The following is a 19529-nucleotide window of genomic DNA, read 5'->3' on the forward strand; positions in this document are numbered from 1 at the left end:
AAAAGGATTTTTGTTTATCAATGGCTCACAAAATCCCTCCAACCCCATAACTGAAACTTCAAGAACCAGAAACAGGTCTGTGTTTCTTTTTTAAGCTTATTCAATTGATGGGGTCTTTCTTTTCACGAGTTAAGGTTTTCCATCATATTGTGTCAGAGATTTTAATGAATGGTTTTGCTATTGACTCGATAGAAGAATGGTTACTCAATAGCAAACAAAAAAAATGAAACTAAAAGGGTATTTTGAAAATAAATTACTACTAAACTTTAGCCCTCCAAATTTTGGGTTTTATCAAACTAGTAAAATCATCATTTTTTTCCTAGAACATATTGGTTTTTTCGTAATAAAAAACCTCATTTTTCAAAACTTTTTTTAAAACCTTTTTGTGTCTTTTTATGCTTTTTGCTTAGTGTTTATAATTAATCATTTGGATAATTGAGAATTATCAAAATCTTTTTTTAACTGACTATTTAAATCCGGTCAAAAATTAGAAGCAAGGAAATGGGAAGAAGAAGAAGATACCATAAATCCTTAGAGAGATGCTATCATCCTAGATAAAGCATCAGAGACTAGAATAAACAAATAAGGGGAGAGAGGATCTCCCTGTCTGAGGCCTCTACTAGGAGTAACAGACTCTAAAGGAGCACCATTAAGCAAAACTTTAAAAGAAACAGTAGATAAACATTGAGAGATAAGCAATCTCCATTTTTCATTAAACCCTAATTTTTGAAAAATATTATCAATAAAGGACCATTCCACCCTATCATATGCTTTAGACATATCCATCTTCAAAGCAACAAAACCCTTTTTTAGTTTTCATCTTTTTCATCGTGTTAAAAATCTCACAAGCCAAAACCTATATTATCTCCTACACTTCTACCTTTTATAAAAGTTCCTTGAAAAGAAGAAACAATTTTATTTATATGAGCCTTTCACCTAATAGCAAAGATCTTTGCTATAATCTTGTAACAAAAATTGCAAAGGCTAAACAAAAATTGCAAAGGCTAATGGAGTATCTAATACCATTAATTTACTGCCACCGATCTAAAGTACCCCTAACCGTTAAAATTTACTCAATTACCATTAATTAATTTCGATAGGATTACAATTTTGGCAATAAAAATGTATATTTGATCAATGAAAATGAAAATAAACCACAATAAGGCGAGTTAGGGTCTAAGCCTCAAATTTGAAAGACCTCATATTTCCTAATTTATCCATATATTTGTTTATTATTACCTAATTTTATAAAAAAAAACACCCAAAAAAAATATGATAGTCAATTTGTTTACAAATGAGTTTTCTATCCACTCACTAAATTTGGGAATGAATTAATGTGGAGTGTATACAATCCAATAGTCCACAACACAAATGACATCTCGATATATTAATATGAATCCAATGGCTACAAGCTAGCGTGTAGTAATTTCAGTTTTTGTAGGATTGTGCTCATTTAATCAAATTGTTTCGTTATAAGAATAAAAACAAGTGGAAATTCCACCTTTAGTGAAAGAATCTCCACATTCTATGCATTTTCTTTTTCTCTCTCTTAATTAAACTGTCTTAATTAAAATAAATATTTCTCTCTTATTTGTTCTATTTTACCAATTTCAAGTTTAACCATTTGTCAATTTAATTTTTGAGTTCTAAACAGTTAATCATCAATTCGTCATCTAATACTCACAGTTTTTGTGAAATTTGATTTTTTTATAATTTCAATATAAATCTATTATTTTATTTATTTATAGTTTTTTGGTTACGTTCTTGTTGTTTTTTCAATTCGTTCGATTTGAGTCTATGATACGCTCTTAATTTATAATAAAATTGTAAATATATAGTGAATTTTTTTTGGTGATTATAGATGGCCTAGGAAATAAAAGCCTCGGAAATAATGGCCTAGCCTAAGGCCACATTTTGGCTTGAGCCGTCCCTGACAATAACAAACAATTGTGTCAGGAATTCACCTAAATGATGCGTGAAAATTACCGAATTACTACCCTTAATTCGAAACATTACAATCCCGTTTTCTTAAATTTATGTTAATTAAAGACTTAATTAAATAGAAAAACCCTACAAATTTTGCAAGGGCATGTAGTTCTAGACTTCTAGTCTAGCCTAAAATTGTTTTAGGGAGAGCACACTGAGTTGGGTTCCAGACTTGGATTTTACAGTTGCTGAGCCACATCCGAATTGTCAAAGAAAAAAGTATCTGGCCCTGACGTTGTATTTGTCGGGAATTGTAATCGGTTTATGGGAATTTCAAAAGCTTGCAAGAACGCGCGTGACTGAGCATTTAACAAGCAAAAAGTAAAATGCAGTAAAACGCTTCATGCATAAAACTACCAACTCAAAGTCTCAAAGTCTCAAACACAGGCACTCTGCTAGTCTGCTTAACAATGGCCTACATCCCACCACACAAGAGACATTTGAAAAACACGCAGACTGTTTCACCAACGCCATACTTATTGGTCCCTTCAAAACAAAAGAAGGATATAGATGAAGTTAGACTGGAAAGCAGATCTCTTGCTGGCGCTAAAAATTTCATATCTAGTTGGTTGGTAGTTTCTTCCAATGAGTCAGATGATGATCATGATGCCAAACTTTCTTCTACATTCCGGCTTGAGCAATTTTCTTGCGAATATATTGAGCTTCAAGATGGTCGGAAACCATTGATTTTAGTGTGTGATATTCATCCACAAAAAGGTTATTTTCTTCTTCTTTTTTCACCTTCTTTTCTTACGTAGTTGGGCGTGTTTAATTCATTCTTTTCAGGTTATAGATGTTAATCTTAATGTTTTTTTGAACTCTTGCGTGGAAAATATGAGTTATGCTTCAAGATTTTGGTACAAGCTAGGTCTATGAGGTTATGACCAGAACTGAATGAGCATTACTAAGAAACACCTTTTATAGCATCTAAGATCTATAGAATAGCACCGTTTTGCATGGTGATCTCAAATCAAGTCTATCAAATTTGTTGCTGATATGATCATGCTTGTTTTTATATGCAGATGTCATTGAGATGTCCAACAGCTTTGCGAAACCTCCATGGCTGTCTATAATGGAGAAGATACACCAGGAACTACTTGTTTCTTTTCAAATCGCAAGGAGAGAAATGTGTACTGATGGACCTGTGCTAAAAGTGCCTCAACTTTTGTTTAGATTTGGCAAAGTCCTCTTTCGTGATCGTGGGTGAGTTTCCCTTCAGTTTTTGGTTTCCTTTCAGTAATTAAAATGAAAATTTGAATGTGGGTGCTGTGGTCAACAAACTTCTCTCTGTTAGTAAACACGATACCTTCTTTTAGGAATGTAATTAAGTTTGCATTCGTCTTGCAGCATTCAATCGCTCATATTAGAAAACACTACCAAGAGGTTAGATGTTGAGAAGGCTTTGAGTTGTGTAGACAGAGTATATAGTACAAATATTCCCGAGTCATTTGTGGAAGAAATTCTTAGTGGGATCATTCAAAAAATTGGAGTTGATTTGGCTAAGGAAAAAGAAAGCTACCATGTGAAGGTATTCAAGTTGCTCGGTAATGATGGCTTTCATATATGGATTTGATAACTTACTGGCTCTCTGAAATCATACGTACATTCTTATAATTCGTACAGATTAGCAAGTATGGATGGACAGGAGTGCCAGCTGACTCACATATTGCATGCCAATGCACTGTAATTGACGCTGCTGGAAAGCTTGATCTCTGTAATAAGGCAAGTTTGATACTTTCTCAACAAATTAGTTATATGTTATCCATGCACTATAAAGTTCAATTTTGAGGTTATGCTTTGCGCTTTAATATTTTAAGATTACACATTTTGTACAAACGTAGCATTATGCATATTAACGAAAGTAGCTTTAAACATCAAACATGTCAAGATGTCTTTGCCGCATTCCCAAATGAAAAACTAAGTTTTTTCGTAGCTATGGCTTGAATCTGCTGTTATTCAAGCCATAATTTTTGTTTGGGATTTGTTGTAGGTCTTACTGAAGCAATGAGTAAACATACTTAGATTTAAATGAGTCCATCGTCCAAGCACCAATGCAAGCTACTAGCCCAAGGAATATTGTCATCGTAAGGCAAAATGATCGGTACTACTAAGCTTACTAAGTAGGACAAATAGTAGATAAAAATGGTGATATAGTAGATAAAAATGGTGATATTTAAGTTAAACTAATACTTTCATCTTTAGTTACAAAAGGTTCCATGGTAGTCTGTACGTCAGTCGATATCATCATAAACAGGGAAACCAACAAAAAGAAATTTATTTATGTCGTTTCAAATTTCAATCACATAAAGGTAACTTTATCAAGGATCTCTTAAAATTTGTGTTGACATATATGAGTCTCTAATATATTAATAGAATTGACTCTTCATATAAATTTGAGTTTATGGAGAAATTGGCAATTTAACATGGTATATTAGAAGATGTCCCATCTTCTACGTGTGTATTTCAACATGTCGGAAAGTGTTGACATATATGAGTTTCTAATATATTAATATAATTGACCCCTTCACATAAATTCGAGAAATTGACAATTTAACAACTTGAAACTTCAAAAGATTGTTGGACTTAATTGTAGAATTTTAAACCTTACATTTACTTGTTTTTTTTGTGGGTCCCTTTTATCTCTAGATGCATTCTTCTGTTTATTTTACAAGAGCAAACTAGGTCAAGAATATTGCAGCATATTGAAAACACATGTTCTTGTGTATCTTGTAGTTTGAACTGGCCCGCAAGCGACATCTGGTGGTTGACATCTCTTGCCTTGATAAGAATCAAGACCTGAGGCTGATGCTATTTTCGAAGAGGATCTTAAACTCTCTGGATGTGAGTTACTGGTTCCTTTAATACATCTGCAAATTCTAGGATTATACATTTGTTAATTTCTCTGCATTGCACTTCTTTTGAATACTGGATCCTATGAGTTTTTTATGAACGTTAAACAAATGCTAGAATTCCAGTTTTCAATTGATTAAATTTAGTACAATGTTTATATGTGTACAATTATCCATGTTTTCATTCGGTTATTCCTTCGATATTCTGTCCTTTTTTAAAAATTTTGAAATCTTTATTTTGATGCATTGAAGACTTTTTCCATTATATACTTAGAAAACTTGTAATGCCAAAACATTTTACTTTTATCAGGAAGAAGAGAAGCATATTTTGAATGATCTGTTACAGTCTGCAGTAATAGATCCCAAAGTGAAGGGGAGGACTGGGATGGCCTCAGGGGACGGAGTCCGCAGATGATAGATTTTTTGTTATTGGTGTCTCACACACCAAGTCTAAAATTTTCAAAAATTCATTTGTGAGGCTCATGATTAGACATGCGGAAAGATTTGATTACTTGGATGGAACTGGTGAAGTTGCTCAGGAAGCTAATCTGAGGTTTACAGAATTAAACAGGAAATTAAGGGTGAGTTGGTGCATTAAGGTAGTTTTGAATTTTGTAATGTTGGTTTGTTTTTGATAGATTACCATTCATTTTTTCAGGATGAGACCTTGGAGCTTAACCCCATGACGAACATGGTTCGTGACGCTATGGAATTGGTATGGGATAAATTTTTATGCTGAGAAAATTGTCTGGCTTGGAGGCAATGCTGTGTATCATTATGATGTTTCGTGTCTAATGTAGCCCATCGGGAATTCTAGAGGGAACATAACTTTGTTGATTAATACTGTGTTCTGATTACGAGTTTTAGTATCACCCCCAGCCTTTTTATTTTACACTGAGAAATATTTTGCTGCTTTTGATCATGTACGGTAACTGCACTTGTAAGTTGTAACTCACTTTAGTCCCCTTCAGCCCATTGCAGGCTCTCTAGCCTGAAACAGTTACTACAAGGAATACTCCCATAAATAGAATCACGAGCCTAAAAATCAAATCTTCCTTATTCAATTTCCCTCACTGATTTTCTCCCAGCTACTTGTTTGATCAAGGTGTACGGGATCCACGGTCTAGGCTTTTTCTCTTTGAGATTGGGCCTTTCAAATTATGTTGCCACGCAAAAAGGTTCCTACAAGACTACAATAGTATAACCATGAAATTTCCACCGGCTCATGCACATGCATTCAAATATACCATTATTACTACAAAAACACGCCTAATGTACTAAACCATAGACAAAAGAAAATGTACGGTTTGACGTAAAAATACTTAATTAAGTATAAATGATATTATAAAGTACCTACAAAATTATATATAAAATATACAATTTTAGGCACTTATCAATCAACAATAAACAATGTTAATCAATTTCTATTTTATTATATATATATTTTAATTTAAACTAACATATATTTATATAAAATAAAATTTTATTTATATTAAAAAAACATATTACGTTACATAGTCATAGAAAATAAAATGATTAACCACTCTTAATTTTTTCCATTACAGCACCCAACCACTCACAATTTTACACACACTAAACACTTCAATAGATTAAGACTTTTTCCTTCAAAGTTCGTGAACTTTTTCAGTTTTCTAACACCATCACAACCATTTGGGAATGGTAACTATACATAGGGGCAATACCTATACTAATTATCATACTCGCCACAACACGTGCATATTAACAAATTGTCTCTATATATATATTCCATACCAAGACATATATCATATACATGCATTTCAAAAAATTTACTTTTTCACCATCTTCCTTACAATTTATATGTATGAGCATATAACCTTGACAATGTGGTGCTTTAGGACACCTTGCATTCAGATACTTGCATGATAACGTAAAGTGTTTTCTTGAGGTGCAAATTTGGCACCTCTCTTGATCAAGTATATCAAAATAACATGATTGTTGAGTTGAATTGCCAACGTCGGTATGTTGGCTATTTTTTTTTGCATAATGAATAAGAAGTCATGGTAAAATAAAATGGTTGTGGAGTGGTGGGTGAGAATGAAATAATTTGTAAAATTCTCGACTTTCTACTCGATGGCGCGTGCGCGACAGTGGTACTGGCGCGCGTGGTGGGTCTACAATCAATTTTGTGGTCGATATTTGCGACCACTTAGAGTTAGTCAAAATTTGCGTCTAGATTCTTCAAATTTCGTCTTCAAATTTGAAGAGTATATTACCACCACCTAGAGATGCTCTTAGTGCGTAAAGTATTACTCACCACTGATATGGCTAGAAACAAACTAAATTGCTGCACAAATGTGTTCTTTACATAAATAAGACAAGTTTACTAAATTGATTTGACAAGACTAATTGTTCTTCTGGCAACACCTGGTGAAATTTGTTTTCGTAGGAATGCATACAGTAGGGTTTGCTGCATACTTGTTTGTACCGCTACAGCGTGTACAAGTGGACGAGCAGACATGTAGATCTAGGGTAGCAGTTTGTATTCTAGCCTTTTTGCTAGAGTACAGCGTGACAGACTGTTCGCTTTGTGGGAGGGCGGTGCTACTACCGCTATATTCATTTGCGTTACAGAGATAATTTATTAAAATTTTGGTTTTATTTTCAAACTAGAATTTAACCCTTTCTTACTTTTAAATTCAAGACAGCAGTGAACATGCATAAATATAATAGACAATCAATTGAATCGATTACCCACCAACAAAATAAAGTATAACATTGAAACGAAGTATAGTATTTACTCGGTCTGCCATGATGTAATTTTATTCATTCAAAATGGTTGTTAGATACTTGAAGTTAACAATATGAATATATATTTGTGAAACATACACAACTAGGTAAATAAAAAATAGATATTCAAAACTTACTTATATTCAAAATCAGAATATGGTGTATCTTGTGGATTTTTTTTATCTTTTTTTACTTTTTCAATTTGGCGCGACAGTGGGAATGTCACGTGTTTTTTATTTATTTATTATTATTATATATTTTTTACACTTGGGGCGACATTAGGAGTGTTGCGGGTGGTAGGTCCTACTCCAAATTTGCGACTATTATTTCCCTCCACCTAGAGTTGGTAAAAATTTGCGGATACTTGCCTCAAATATGCAGTTGATGCCTCCACCACCTAGAAATGCTCTAAATATTTATTAGTTTTCTATACACCAATAATAAACATTAAAAATGATTGATGCGGTCGAGGAAAAAAAAATGTATGTTAGAGGTGCAAAGTTTAGTTTCTAAGACTTTAGTTTAACGTTTGTATGCCACAAGTATTTAATTTTCAATACACCAATAATCAGTAAAAAAAAATGACTTCGATGCGGTTGAGGAAAAAAGTTAGTAGAATTTTTTTTAGAAGTTTAAAGATTAATTACTAAATATTTATTTAGACTTAGGCGTGATTTAAGATCTATTATATTGTAGGCTATTATATAAATAAAAACAATATTTAGTAGAAAATACTTTGACGCGGTGGAGTAAAAAATGTTATATTCATATTTGGTGTAAACATTAGTTGTTAAATAATAATTTAATTAGGCTTAGGCGTGATTTAGGGCATATAGTGTAGGTAACGAGTATGCGAACTGTGCTACGCATCGGTGTTTTTTCAAATCTTTAAACATGTCGCTCTAACATCTCTCTGATAGTATGATTGTTTGAATTCTAGTTATAATCTAAAAAATAATATAAAAACATTAGGAGGGGTTGAATATAATTTGAGTGACGTGAATGAGGTTTTCTAAATTATTTTAAATAATATGAAGCTAATTCTAATTTCAATAAAGTGTGAGAGTTTTTGGTAAATTGTTTAAAAAGGAGGAAGCTGATTAGAATAATTAAGGGAGGTGGTTCTAAAATCATAAAATAGAGAGATTACAAATATACAGTTTGGTTGAGAAATTTTCCTCCTAAAGATCCGACTAAAGTGGGAGAGTTTTTGGTAAATTGTTTAAAAAGGAGGGAGCTGATTAGAATAATTAAGGGAGGTGGTTCTAAAATCATAAAATAGAGAGATTACAAATACACAGTTCGGTTGAGAAATTTTCCTCCTAAAGATCCGGCTATCGTATAGTGTAGAGATAAGTATTTAGGGGCTATTTGTTTTTTTGGGTTAAGTTATAAGAGGGTCTTATAAGACCATGTGTTATAAGAGGGTCTTATAAGATGGTCTTATAAAGTGGTTTGTTTTTAATTTTAAGTTCCTCTTATAAGCACTTGTAAAAATAGAAAAAACAAATACATGACATCTTATAGATGGTTATTTGACAAATATAACCCTACTTTACATCACATTTAACTTGAATATATTAATTTGAAATAAACGTATAGTTTGATTTTCGGTTTCAAATCAATTTTGATAATTAGAATATCAATTTTAGGAAACTACCTTAATTGGCGGTGGTAGTGGTAGTGGTCTTAATAGCACGGTGGTGGTGGTAGTAGAGGTGATGATATTGGTTTTAATATCATGGTGATAGTGGTGGTAGTAAAAGTAGTGGATGTCTTAATAACACGGTGGTGGTGATAGTTTTAATAGTATGGTGGTGGTGGTAGTGGAAGTGATGATATTGGTCTTAATAGTACGGTGGTAATGGTGGTGGTGGTGGTTTTAATAAATCTCACCTTGAAGGTGGTGGTGATAGTCTTAATAGTTCAATGGTAGTGGTGGTGGAGGTAATGATGGTGGTGGTAGTGGTGGTGGTGATGGTGGTGGTGGTGGTGGTGGTAGTAATGGTGGTGGTTCTCTGTAATGGAGTTATTTGGAAAATAAAATAATGAAAATGGAAGAAGATATAAATGAGACTAGGGGGTATATGGATTAATAAGACTTCCAAGAATGTTTGAGTCATTTTTCAAGTTATAATCTTATAGAATTGAAGTAGATCTAATTTTGGTACTTATAGAATCGAGCCTCTTATAAGACATTTACAAATGCCTCTTTAAGAGGCAAAACAAACCAAAAAACTGTCCAAAAAAACCTGCCACATCTTATAAGAGGTTATAAGACCAAGGTCTTATAAGAGGCAAAAACAAATAGCCCCTTAGTTTCAACACACCTGTACATTTAGAAAAAAAGACTTCCATGGGAGTGGGAAAAAAAAAGTATTAGATTTCTATAAGAGGTGTAAAGATTAGTTACTAAAAGATATGTAGCCTGGGAGCCCTAAATATATAGCAATAAGTGGGGGCCTAGGCAGTGGCCTTTGGCTGCCTACCCCTCAGAGTCGGCCGTGCAAATGATTTAGAAATGACACAATGAAATGCTCACATGGCCAAACCTTACGTCATCAGTATGATTATATAATATATTTGACCAGGGCCCCCGAAGGCATGTGCTGATATAAAGCCCCTATATACAAGGCCCCCAAAAAATAATATTTGTAGAAAAAATGCCTATTTGGCAAATCACAAGCCCAAACCAATCAAAAGCCCAAAAATTTAAAATTTCACAAATCACAATAAACAACGGAAATATTCCCTCATATTTTCTTTTCCTCATTAATTATTTTCAAGAAAAAAATAGAAAATAAGATATATAATAAATTATCAAAAATTGAAAAAAAGAAAAACATATCTCTTCTCAACGACTAGATATCTCTCTCAACGACTAGATACCTTATTAATTATTTGCCTAAATTAGTCAATTACTCAAATACAAAAAAAATGAATAAAAAAAAAAAAACCCATTTTGCAGCCAAAAATCCACGGTTGAAGGGAAATATTTCGATGATCCTTTGTGTCCATGGAAGAGTATTGGAAGAGGGCTACATTTCACTGTTTGCACAGGGCCATTGAAAACTCAGGGACGGCCCTGTATTTGACTGCAAGAAGGCGCTTAGCTTTACACGTGGATAGATTGTTTCAATTTTAGGCAATTGACTTGAACAGCATGCATAATTTAGTTATGAACATTTCAAAAGGGCACGAAATTATTAACTTTGTGCTACATATTCGTAAGGCACCATCTCTGTTTTGCATAGGAACAAAGGATAATGTAACTTTTTCTCAAGTGATTACTCTTAATCACCACCAAACATGTTTATTTTGGTGTCCATTTATTCACAGAAATTGTGGATTAACCACTCTAGGATCAATGGCTCAAAAAAGAGTACAAATAGTACACCAAGAATATGCCACATATAATATTGAGAGTGAAATGTGATGATCATTGCATAATATAACAAATCACATCTTATACATTGGTAAAACTTATAAGACTATTGGATCTTTAGATGTGAGCGGTAGGAAGAAGACCATATGACTTCAGAATTTGGGGGCAGATGGGTAGTGGTATTTTCGTAACGAATCCCAAAGGATTGGCGAAACGTGTATTGGATGTAATGCCATTGTTGTTGGTGACAAGAACGCGAGCACGGTCAAGACCAGCAACGACTTCGTTGCAGTCATCCCTTGGGCTGTTAACAAGGATTACTTCACAGATCTCGTCCTCATGATCTCCTTCTACCTCAAAATGGTAGGCACCACTGGCACCACATACACTTTCGATGGTCAATGTGACATTCGCTGAGTTAACACGATCTCTGCATTCCAATTTCACATTGGCACCTACATCAACACATAAGACGTTCATAAGGTACAATATATTGAAACATGCACCTATTTGTTCTAGTGGCAATGCTAGATTGACATTTACACATTCCAACTCGCAAACGAACATAAAATCTGAACAACATGAACGGCATTCAATGTAAGACATAGAATCAATAATTACCGTTGATTGATTCGCTGGCTGAGGTCTCGAACAAAGTGCGGCAGGTATCACAGTAGACCTTGCCGTGAACTTGTATTTTGTCATGGCAGTAAGCAGCACCTAGGAAGGATAGGAAGCAAAGAGAGGCGATGAGGGCTACAAGCTTTGCCATCTTAGAAGCCTACTCAATTCGCAATTCCATTGAATAGGGTGGATTTTATTTATATATGAAGAGAAGGGGTGCCTCTGTTGTTGGTAAACCGTTTAATTTGTGAGGCAAGAAATTGGAATGACCTTTTCTTAGCTCTTTGTTCAGCTATTTACGGGGAATAACAAATTGAGTGGTTTTTTGCTCCCACACGTATCACCAGTTCCACCAAAAAAAAGGAGAAGTTAAAATTTTCAAAAATTTCAGTTTTACTGATTTGTCCATCTTAAAACAAAATAAAATACGGAAACGGGGCAATGGAATACAAAAAAGAATTGGAACAATATGTGTACAAATGCTATGAGCTTTTTATGAACTTAAACAAATGCTAGAATTATGAGTTATTAAATAGTACAGTTTTCAATTGATTAAATTTACTTAGTCAATGTCTAAACCTATGTGTGTACAATTATCTCATGTTTTCATTCGGTCCTATGTCTTTGGAATATTCCTGACCCTGTCTTTTAAAAAATTTGAAATCTTTATTTTGATGCATTGAAGGTTTTAAAAAATATACTTAGAAAACTAGTAATGCCAAAACATTTTACTTTTATCAGGAAGAAGAGAAGCATAGTTTGAATGATCTGTTAAAGTTTGCAGATAATAGATTTTTTGTTATTGGTGTCTCACACACCAAGTCTAAAATTTTCAAAAATTCATTTGTGAGGCTCATGATTAGACATGCAGAAATATTTGATTACTTGGGTGGAACTGGTGAAGTTGCTCAGGAAGCTAATCTGAGGCTTACAGAATTAAACAGGAAATTAAGGGTGAGTTGTGACTACTACTACTTATTTATTCTACAGACTAAGAGAACTCTTGAGATTCTATAAAGATTTATACAATTGTACAAAGGAAAACAACTTTTATCTATAACAACCCCCTCCCCACCCTGCGTAAGGACACAAAAGCTGAAAAGGACCCAAAAATACTGAGTTGACCCGTATGTCTACATATGCAAGTCGGCTTTTGTTTGAGTGCATCAGTGCATGCATATGATGTATTGCAGCATTTGTTCACATAGGTTGCTGTCCAGCTTTGGCATTAATTCTTCAGGTTGGTTAGAATATTTTGAATCATTAGCATATCTATTTTGGTTTGAGGCCATTGTGAAGCCTTTACTACTTCAACATAGCCTCATCAGTAAGACCCTTGAATGGTGACTGCCCTCCCCATCTAACACAAGCGACTTCCAGGAAATTTCTGTATGAAACTCTGCGTTAGAACAGTGAGTGTCGAACATTAGTAAAACTTTCAATTTCTAAAGGATACCGAGGTTATGCAGCACCTCGTGTAGACCACATTGAAGTTTTTGAGTTCTGACCAACCGAGATTGCTCTTTAATATGATGGTGAAAAATGAACAGTAAATAGATAATAAAGAGCGGTTGGTGCATTAAGGTAGTTTTGAATTTTGTAATGTTGGTAACATTTGTCTTTGATAGATTACCATTCATTTTTTCAGGATGGGACCTTGGAGCTTAACCCCATGACGAATATGGTTCATGACACTATGGAATTAGTATGGGATAAATTTTTATGCTGAGAAAATTGTCTGGCTTGGAGGCAATGTTGTGTATCATTCTGATGTTTCGTGTCTAATGTAGCCCATCAGGAATTCTAGAGTGAACATAACTTTGTTGATTAATACTGTGTTCTGATTACGAGTTTTAGTATCACCTAGTAGGGGATTCTATATATCTGGAGTCCAAGGGCATTGTAAATCAGTGTAACTGTGGAAGTTTTTTTACCAACAGAGTAGTTCTCTGTGTAACCATACAAAAAGTAAGTTGTGATGTCTCGTGTAGAATCTGCACCATAGATTGTCGTTGTTGTTGATGATGTTGTTATTATTACTATTGTTACTGTACTACATTACCATTTTTTATAAAGAAGGGTGCATGAGTGGACTCCAAATCAAAGTTCACACAATTATTAAACAAGTACCCAATAGCTCATTTGATTGTACTGAGTTGTATAGTAGAGAGGTCTTGGACTTCAGTAAGTTAGGTGAAAAATGTTTTTTGATTGGAACCTTGGCTTTGAACTGTTTGAGAATGAATCGGCCTCTTACTGAGGAGCAATGAATCTAAGTGCCAACCAAGGTACCTTCTGTAGGAGGCTCAGCTGAAAATGGGAAGTTTTTCTTCCCTTGCACGTACTGAGAGAAGGAAAGTATGTTTTGTCTCAACATATTGGCCTCACCATGTAGGTATACATTGCATGGAATAGTTAGTGACAAATGTGCTAAAGTGATACACTTTAACATGTTCCTTGACCACAACCCTCCATGTATGAATTGCAATTTAAATTTGAAAGTTCACCTTGATGATGCATTTGATATGAGAGATCAAAAGTGCTTATTCATAGTAGCACCTCAGCTTTTTTATTGCTATAACCTCACACCTTGTTATTATTTTCCCTGTTTATTCAAAGTTCTATAAAGCCTTTCAACCACCTTGTTTATTCAGGTACGTTCTTTTCTTTTTCTTTTAATTTTGGGTTTTAACTTGCAACACAAGTAAAGAAACATTTTTGTTAGTGAAGATTAATAAGAGGTTAATTTGTTCTAAAGTGTTAAGATTTATCTATAACTGTTTCTCAGTTCGTGTTTCTGACAACGCCCATTGTTCATAGACTTTGTGTTTTTTGACGTAATTATCTATACTGTTGATGGCTGGGAATTTAGAACTGTTAGATTATTGAAGAAACAATCACTGAAATTAGAATAGCAATATAGTTATTATCTGAATTGAATTTGATTATGGAGTGAAGCATTGTTTAGAAATTAGAATACACAATAGTGGTTGATGTGATTAATGTTTTTGACTTGGTGTTTAATCCCAGTTTGTTCTCCGTCTGTCCATGAGTTCCAATGCTGGAAAGGAGACCTCTGTCACAACAAGCACAAACCGCCAAGACACTGTACATCCTGTTTCTCTTAACAGATGCCTGACTATTTGTCATGTACCACCCCTTAACTGATTTTTGCCCAAGACTTCTTCAGAATCAAGAGCTGGTTAACAACACTGAAGTTTTCCATCCAGGACTGCCTGCCTCATTGCGACAAATATTCTGCACCAGTGGACGTTACGTCCCAGCATCTCTCGATAAATAGATAACATTCAGAGTCAACAATCTCCAGAAATGGATAGAATCAGGTTTCACAAGATCAGGAAAAGAGGTATGGAGTCATAATTCTCATTCCTGTATCAAATGCTGATTATTCTCTTTTTCAGTTTTTCCTTTTCTTGTATTGACGTTAATGCATTTTTGGTAATATAATTACTCTCAGACTGCAGAAATTTTCTGGCCTTGACGATATCATCCATGATTCCAGAGCTGCAGATGGTAAGACATGAGCCATGTTTTCGATTTTGAATCTTTCATGTATAGGTTACTTTTACCACTTTCAATCATATGATATTTGTTATCAGTAGTGAATACTGCGAGAAATTTCAGCATAGGGTCAAAGTAATTGCGCAGCCAAAAGACAAGCTTCCTGCCTCACATGCTGTTTCTGTGGCAGCAGAGGGTTTCATTTATCATGCTGAGGCTCCCCATTTTCATGCCTCAAATGCTAAGGACTTGGAGGGAGGACCTGGACTTGCATCACTTTCAACTGTTGATTGTTCAACAATTAGGTGCTGCACCTTTGGCCCCACTAACACTTCCTCTGAACTTGTCTCCCAACAGACACTAAGCCACAGGGAGACTGGATGTTTTGTCTACGACAGGAACTTTCTGTTTGATGCTGAAAGCGTGGGAAGACAGGTAAAGTTCTGTTTCTTTTTCACGTCTGCACCCCTTCCCCCTCTCCCTGGTGGCCTGGTCATTATCTTGGATACCATATCAAAAACTTTGTTCTCTTTCAGGAGCTGCCATTTCGTGGCTTGGAATCTCTTAATGTTAATCTTCAGACCACCACTACTGGTAAGTGAAAATGTCAATTCTGTGTTTTAATTTCTTTTATCACATTTCTTTGGTTCGAGGGTGCACTTCCTGGTGGAAACCGGCGGAAATAATAGTTTAGTACCAAAGCTCAGGGTAGGAAATAATGCTCATCACTCGTGCATTGATCCAGATACCAAAATGTGCTTCTTTTGCAGGGGATGCTCAATTGGATCATTGTGAATTGAACATGGATGATTATCTGCATCCTGTCGCTGCAGATCATGATTTTTCTGATTTGTTAACCATGAACGTCTCTCATCCTGCAGTGCCTTATCGTCCATCTGATGTTCAACTGAGTGAAGATTTGACACACCATGTTGATGCTACTGGGTCAAATACTCAAATGTTTCCACACTTCAAGAAGTTGTAGAACCACTGGCTATGCCCACAATCTCTGGCAAGGTGGTACAGTGGTTTTTTTCTTTTTCTGTGCACGGTTGCATATCTGCAGCAGTTGTGTGTTTGTACCTATGGCCAATTAGTCATTTGTTTTCTCAAATGCAACCATGTGGTTAGATCTTTATATGTCGTTCTGATTCTCCTGTTTTACTTGTTATTAGTTTATTAGAAGTATGTAAAGAAAAGTATGTGCGAGGAAAGTTAATTCAAAGAATGTAGAAGAATTTTAGAAGAATTTTCTCGAGAGAGCCTGGATAAAATAACTTCAGTAGCAGCTGATAAGGTATATGAATTTGGTAAATCATCAAGGTGGCTGAGAAAGAGGACAGGTGCTTCTTTACTTGTTGACGAGCCGGTTGGAAGGACTGGAGAAACTTATTGACGTGCTTCCTGAAACATCCCACTATTCTTTAGTGGATGAAGATGTCCAGAATGATGGTGATGAGGAATATAGGGAAGAGACATCACATCATATAACATATAAGACAGCAGGAAAAGCTAAGGGAGCAGCTCAAAATGGGAAAACTGGTCAAAATGGAAATATATATAGAGGACGTCTAGGGTGCGCAAGGTTTACTCGTGTGCAGGCTTCTAGGCCCTTGGACAGTACTTTGTGGAGCAATACACCAGTACCTTAGATAAAAATAACAAAATTTAAATTGATCCAGGCAGATCAAGGGAGAAATCGAACAACTGGTTTACTATCAGGATATGATTGAAGAAGAGATCAGTGAATCATACTTACAATTAGTATTCTAGGAGAAAATTTCAATCCTTGTTTTTGAATTCTCAGAAGCACTTTCTCTAATGCACGCACTTATGAAGTTCAATCCTTGTTTTTGAATTCTCAGAAGCACTTTCTCCAATGCACGCACTCATAAAAAATAATCTTGTTTAGTAATGCCTTTACATATTAAACAATAATCGAAACACATTCAGTCTAAGGAAGACAAACATTTCAAGAAAATAAAAAAGGTATTGTTATATACTGTTGCAGGCAGAAGACGGAGCCATGAATCTGAGTTTGGGGTGGCAACTGGTGTTGGGGGGCAAACATTTCTTACAGCATTTAAACTAATTCCACAAGTTCACTTTCTAATCAAAAGGTACTTTTTGGTAAGACATATGGTTTTAGAGTTGTAGACATAAATATACCCACTCACCCACCTATTATTTGCTTCCACCTAGAGGGTAAAAATTTGCGAATACTTGCCTCAAATTTTGGCTTCAAACATGCAGTTGATGCCTCCACCACCTAGAGATGCTCTAAATATTTATTAGTTTTCCATACACCAATAATAAACATTAAAATTGACTTTGATGCGGTCGAGGAAAAAAAAAGATATATGTTAGAGGTGTAAAATTTAGTTTCTAAGAATTAGTTTAATGTGTGTTGGCCTATTGTATACCACAAGTATTTAATTTTCAATACGCCAATAATCTAGTAAAAAAAATTACTTCAATGCAGTTGAGGAAAAAAGAGTAGTAGAAATTTTTTTAGAGGTTTAAAAATTAATTACTAAATATTCATTTAGACTTAGGTGTGATTTAAGATCTCTTATATTGTAGGCCATCGTATAAATAAAAACAATATTTAGTAGAAAATACTTTGATGCGGTCGAGGAAAAAAATGTTATATTTATATTCGGTGTAAAGATTAGTTGTTCAATAATCATTTAATTAGGCATAGGCGTGATTTATGGCCTACTATAGATTATAAGTATTTAGTTTCAATACACCTATATATTTAGTAAAAAAGGCTTCGGAGAGGTCGGAAAAATAAAAATAAAAAAATTAGACTTCTATAAAATATAAAAGGTGTAAAGATTAGTTGTTAAAAGATAATTTTGGTGTAGGAGTGACTTGCGGCCTATTGTAGGTCACGATATATTCAGTAAAAAAAACTTCAATGTGGGGCCGAAAAAAAAATGTTAGAGAATTATGTTAGAGGTTTTAACTTGTAACATAAGTAATAATTAGTTTGCAATAACACAATATTTACTTATATTTAGTAGAAAATACTTTGATGCGGTCGAGGAAAAAAATGTTATATTTATATTTGGTGTAAAGATTAGTTGTTAAATAATCATTTAATTAGGCTTAGGCGTGATTTATGGCCTAATGTAGGTTATAAGTATTTAGTTTTAATAATACCCTATATATTTAATAAAAAAGACTTCGAAACGGTCAAACAAATAAAAATAAAAATAAAAATTAGACTTTTATAAATTATAAAAGGTGTAAAGATTAGTTGTCAAAAGATCATGAGTGACTTTCAAGCTATTATAGGTCACAATATATTCAGTAAAAAAAACTTCAATGTGGAGCCGAGAAAAAAATGTCAGAGAGTTATGTCAGAGGTTTTAACTTTTAACATAAGTAATAACATAAGAAAGTCAAGGAGCCGAAGCCCGAAGACAAACCAACAGGGCAAGGTTCCATTCAAAATAGATGCTTCAAATGTGGGAAGATATATTATGATAGTGGAACATACAGGAAGCACATGGACCAGCACAATCAGAGTTGCCTTTGCTAGGTAAATTCATCAAACATCTCACATGCCTTTATGCTTAGATAAAAAATATTTAATTATACAACTATGGGGATTACTATTACTTTATTGAACTGTGTTGAATGATATTTTAATTCAGTTGTCTAGTCAAATAACATGAAATTCTTGATAAATGGATATCAAATAACATACTTTCTGTATCCTATGTAACCTATATCCAAATAACACGAAATGGATATTAAATAACATACTTTCTTGATAAAAAAAAATCAAAATTGTAAAACATGAAATTCTTCCCAAACAAACAAGATGTTTCAACCAATTCAACCACCAAATCCTTTCAAAAGTTGATATTAAACAGATACAACTCCAGTAGTCCAGTATACAAAATGATGCCTACCAAAAATCCTAGTTGTCTCCGTTGTCTTCTTGAAGTTTTGGCCTCGAGAAAAAAAAGATCAAAACCATATTTGAAACTTGTCCTTTCCTCTGCAACAAAAAAAAGAAAAAACAAATACCACTCAAATTCAATCAATCATCACAGTAAAGTACCAATTTCTGACACAAAACACTAGAAACAATTTTTTAAAACGGAATTGCTAGTGGTGGTGAATTGGGGATCTGAGTCTTCAAGATAGTAGGCTATTTTTTTCTTATCTCTTTTGGTCTGTGTGGTGGTGTAGACACAAAGTATACCCACTCACCCACCTACAACTTAATTTACTACACAAGTAACGTCTCACCAAGAGACCAACGATGATAGACTATTTTTTTTTTTTTTTTTTTTTTTTTTTTTTTTTCGCTATAGGCAAACGATGATAGACTAACACTTGCCCAAGTTATTTTATCAATTTCAATATTAAACTGT

General features: G+C 34.1%; 3 protein-coding genes across 3 annotated transcripts; 2 read left to right on the plus strand and 1 right to left on the minus strand.

Annotated features, from left to right (window-relative positions):
* The first annotated feature begins 2396 nt into the window (after positions 1-2396).
* LOC147472703 (uncharacterized) lies at positions 2397-5689 on the plus strand. The gene is made up of 8 exons (XM_086588365.1): positions 2397-2703; positions 3009-3189; positions 3334-3514; positions 3610-3708; positions 4720-4838; positions 5209-5416; positions 5494-5550; positions 5636-5689. The coding sequence occupies exons 1-8, from the start codon at positions 2397-2399 to the stop codon at positions 5687-5689; spliced, it is 1206 nt and encodes a 401-aa protein (XP_086444491.1).
* Positions 5690-10877: 5188 nt separating this feature from the next.
* Positions 10878-11790, minus strand: LOC147472704 (anther-specific protein LAT52-like). The gene is made up of 2 exons (XM_086588341.1): positions 11611-11790; positions 10878-11444 (listed from the first exon to the last, which is right to left on the minus strand). The coding sequence occupies exons 1-2, from the start codon at positions 11759-11761 to the stop codon at positions 11107-11109; spliced, it is 489 nt and encodes a 162-aa protein (XP_086444467.1). The 5' UTR covers positions 11762-11790; the 3' UTR covers positions 10878-11106.
* Positions 11791-14943: 3153 nt separating this feature from the next.
* LOC147472705 (uncharacterized) lies at positions 14944-16299 on the plus strand. Its single transcript, XM_086588366.1, has 5 exons — positions 14944-14980; positions 15092-15147; positions 15259-15570; positions 15672-15729; positions 15906-16299. The coding sequence occupies exons 1-5, from the start codon at positions 14944-14946 to the stop codon at positions 16118-16120; spliced, it is 678 nt and encodes a 225-aa protein (XP_086444492.1). The 3' UTR covers positions 16121-16299.
* Positions 16300-19529: the final 3230 nt, after the last annotated feature.

Source organism: Coptis chinensis, unplaced genomic scaffold (assembly GCF_015680905.1).
Source record: "Coptis chinensis isolate HL-2020 unplaced genomic scaffold, ASM1568090v1 utg912_pilon_pilon, whole genome shotgun sequence".
In the NCBI taxonomy this organism is placed as follows: Eukaryota; Viridiplantae; Streptophyta; class Magnoliopsida; order Ranunculales; family Ranunculaceae; genus Coptis; species Coptis chinensis.